Source organism: Myotis davidii, unplaced genomic scaffold (assembly GCF_000327345.1).
Source record: "Myotis davidii unplaced genomic scaffold, ASM32734v1 scaffold3211, whole genome shotgun sequence".
Taxonomy (NCBI): Eukaryota; Metazoa; Chordata; class Mammalia; order Chiroptera; family Vespertilionidae; genus Myotis; species Myotis davidii.
The window spans coordinates 78703-80971 of record NW_006282526.1 but is presented as its reverse complement, the minus strand read 5'-3'; the positions used below and the strand labels follow the sequence as shown (position 1 = coordinate 80971).

The window sequence follows — 2269 nt, the reverse complement described above, 5'->3', positions numbered from 1 at the left end:
CCTGTGCCCAGTCCTGAGAGTGGGGACGCTGTTACAGCTGCATATTCCATTCCTGGCAGCCACAGGCTGAAGAGCCCCGCATTGCCATCAGAGTGGCTCAGAGTCCCTGGAAGTGATGAAAAGGACCTGGTCACTCCAGAGACACGGTGACTTGCTTAATCCCACTTTTTTATTTCAGGGATGAGCGCTGGAGCTGTGAGTCACTTCTGCGTGCAGGCTCCAATATTCAATTTGTGCTCTCCATGGTCTACTGCTGGAGCTTCATCCAGATTTCTCCTCCTGCAGGGTTTGTACGTTCTGTTGATGAATTTGAATTTGATACTGCAAAGTTTGAGCCTGAAATCATTTCCTATGTCACTATTCATGTTCAAATCAGATGCATGCCACTTCTCTACACACTGGATTAGAGTTGAGGCTGTGCGGTTACTGGGTTGTCCGGATGCCGTGTCACTCATGGTCCAGCTCCCCAAATCCAGACCTCGTCATTTGAGTATGGACGGACGCACGGTCACTTTTTAAGCAGGTAGTATGAGGTTTTCATACACTGGGTCGTCCTCCGTGGGGCCCCGGATACGGGAAGTCCACGTCGAACCACTGGGTCCACGTGCACTGTGGCTGGCAGCTGGTGGTCCCACGTGGTGTGACCGTGTGTGTGCTGGGTATGGTCTTGGTGGCCGGGGGCACATGGATCGAGCTGGCCATCCAGCGCTGTGTGGAGGTCCAGGGGGCCTGGGTTTGGGTTGTGTCCTGTGGGGTCGAGCGCATGGCCCTCGATGTCCCCGGTGGGGTGGTCCTCTCTCTGCACATGTCCACCCACTCGCAGCACTGGATCCGGATTTGGTAGTTGTAGCAGATGGGGGGCAGCTGGTCCTTGTTGAGGCACAGCAGGCCCACACTGTCGCTGCAGACCACGGTCTGCCCCAGCTCCGCCAGCGGGGTGTCCGGGTAGCGCTCGGCCCTGCACTGCACCTGGCTGGGCTGCTCGCAGAACGCATACCCTTTGGATCGCAAGTTCTGGAACGTGTCAAAATCTCCACTGTTGATCCCAGCCTTGGGGTAGCTGCCGTCCAGCCACTCGGTCCAGCTGCAGTACCTCCGCAGGCAGGAGATGGCACTGGGCTGAGAGGTGGTGGGCACACCTGGGACCTCGGAGGGCCCTGGGGCTGAGGTTGCCACGGAGGCTGTGGTGGAAGCAGTGGTTGAAACTGGCATTGGGCTGGGGGCTGAGCCAGTTGTTTTCACAGGTGAGGTGGTGGCTGGGACAGGTGTGGTGGTGGCTGGGACAGGTGAGGTGGTGGCTGGGACAGGTGTGGTGGTGGCTGGGACAGGTGAGGTGGTGGCTGGGACAGGTGTGGTGGTGGCTGGGACAGGTGAGGTGGTGGCTGGGACAGGTGTGGTGGTGGCTGGGACAGGTGAGGTGGTGGCTGGGACAGGTGTGGTGGTGGCTGGGACAGGTGAGGTGGTGGCTGGGACAGGTGTGGTGGTGGCTGGGACAGGTGAGGTGGTGGCTGGGACAGGTGTGGTGGTGGCTGGGACAGGTGAGGTGGTGGCTGGGACAGGTGTGGTGGTGGCTGGGACAGGTGAGGTGGTGGCTGGGACAGGTGTGGTGGTGGCTGGGACAGGTGAGGTGGTGGCTGGGACAGGTGTGGTGGTGGCTGGGACAGGTGAGGTGGTGGCTGGGACAGGTGTGGTGGTGGCTGGGACAGGTGAGGTGGTGGCTGGGACAGGTGTGGTGGTGGCTGGGACAGGTGAGGTGGTGGCTGGGACAGGTGTGGTGGTGGCTGGGACAGGTGAGGTGGTGGCTGGGACAGGTGTGGTGGTGGCTGGGACAGGTGAGGTGGTGGCTGGGACAGGTGTGGTGGTGGCTGGGACAGGTGAGGTGGTGGCTGGGACAGGTGTGGTGGTGGCTGGGACAGGTGAGGTGGTGGCTGGGACAGGTGTGGTGGTGGCTGGGACAGGTGAGGTGGTGGCTGGGACAGGGCAGGTGAGGTGGTGCCTGGGGCAGGTGAGGTTGTGCCTGGGGCAGGTGTGCAGGTTCTTGGGGCAGGTGTGGTGGTGGTGACAGGGGCTGTCAGCACAGATGTGTTGGTTGTGCTGTAGGTGGCAGGGCCCCGGGAGGTGGGGCAGGCCCGGGGGGAGCAGCACAGGACCCTGATCTGGTAGTTGAAGCAGAGCCCGGAGACCTGGTCCCTGTTGTAACAGGTCAGCCCTGCGGCCGGGCTGCACTGCACATGCTGCCCCAGGACCTGGAAGTCAGGGGCATGGGCAT

At 61.6% G+C, this 2269-nt stretch overlaps 1 protein-coding gene across 1 annotated transcript in view; it reads right to left on the bottom strand.

The window, feature by feature from the left end:
* Positions 1-537: 537 nt before the first annotated feature.
* The window catches only part of LOC102765912 (mucin-5AC), a 54888-nt gene continuing 53156 nt past the window's right edge, over positions 538-2269 (bottom strand). The window contains exon 23 of the mRNA XM_015560165.1: positions 538-1181. Coding sequence (XP_015415651.1) covers positions 538-1181 — 644 coding nt within the window. The remainder of the gene's footprint in view (positions 1182-2269) is intronic.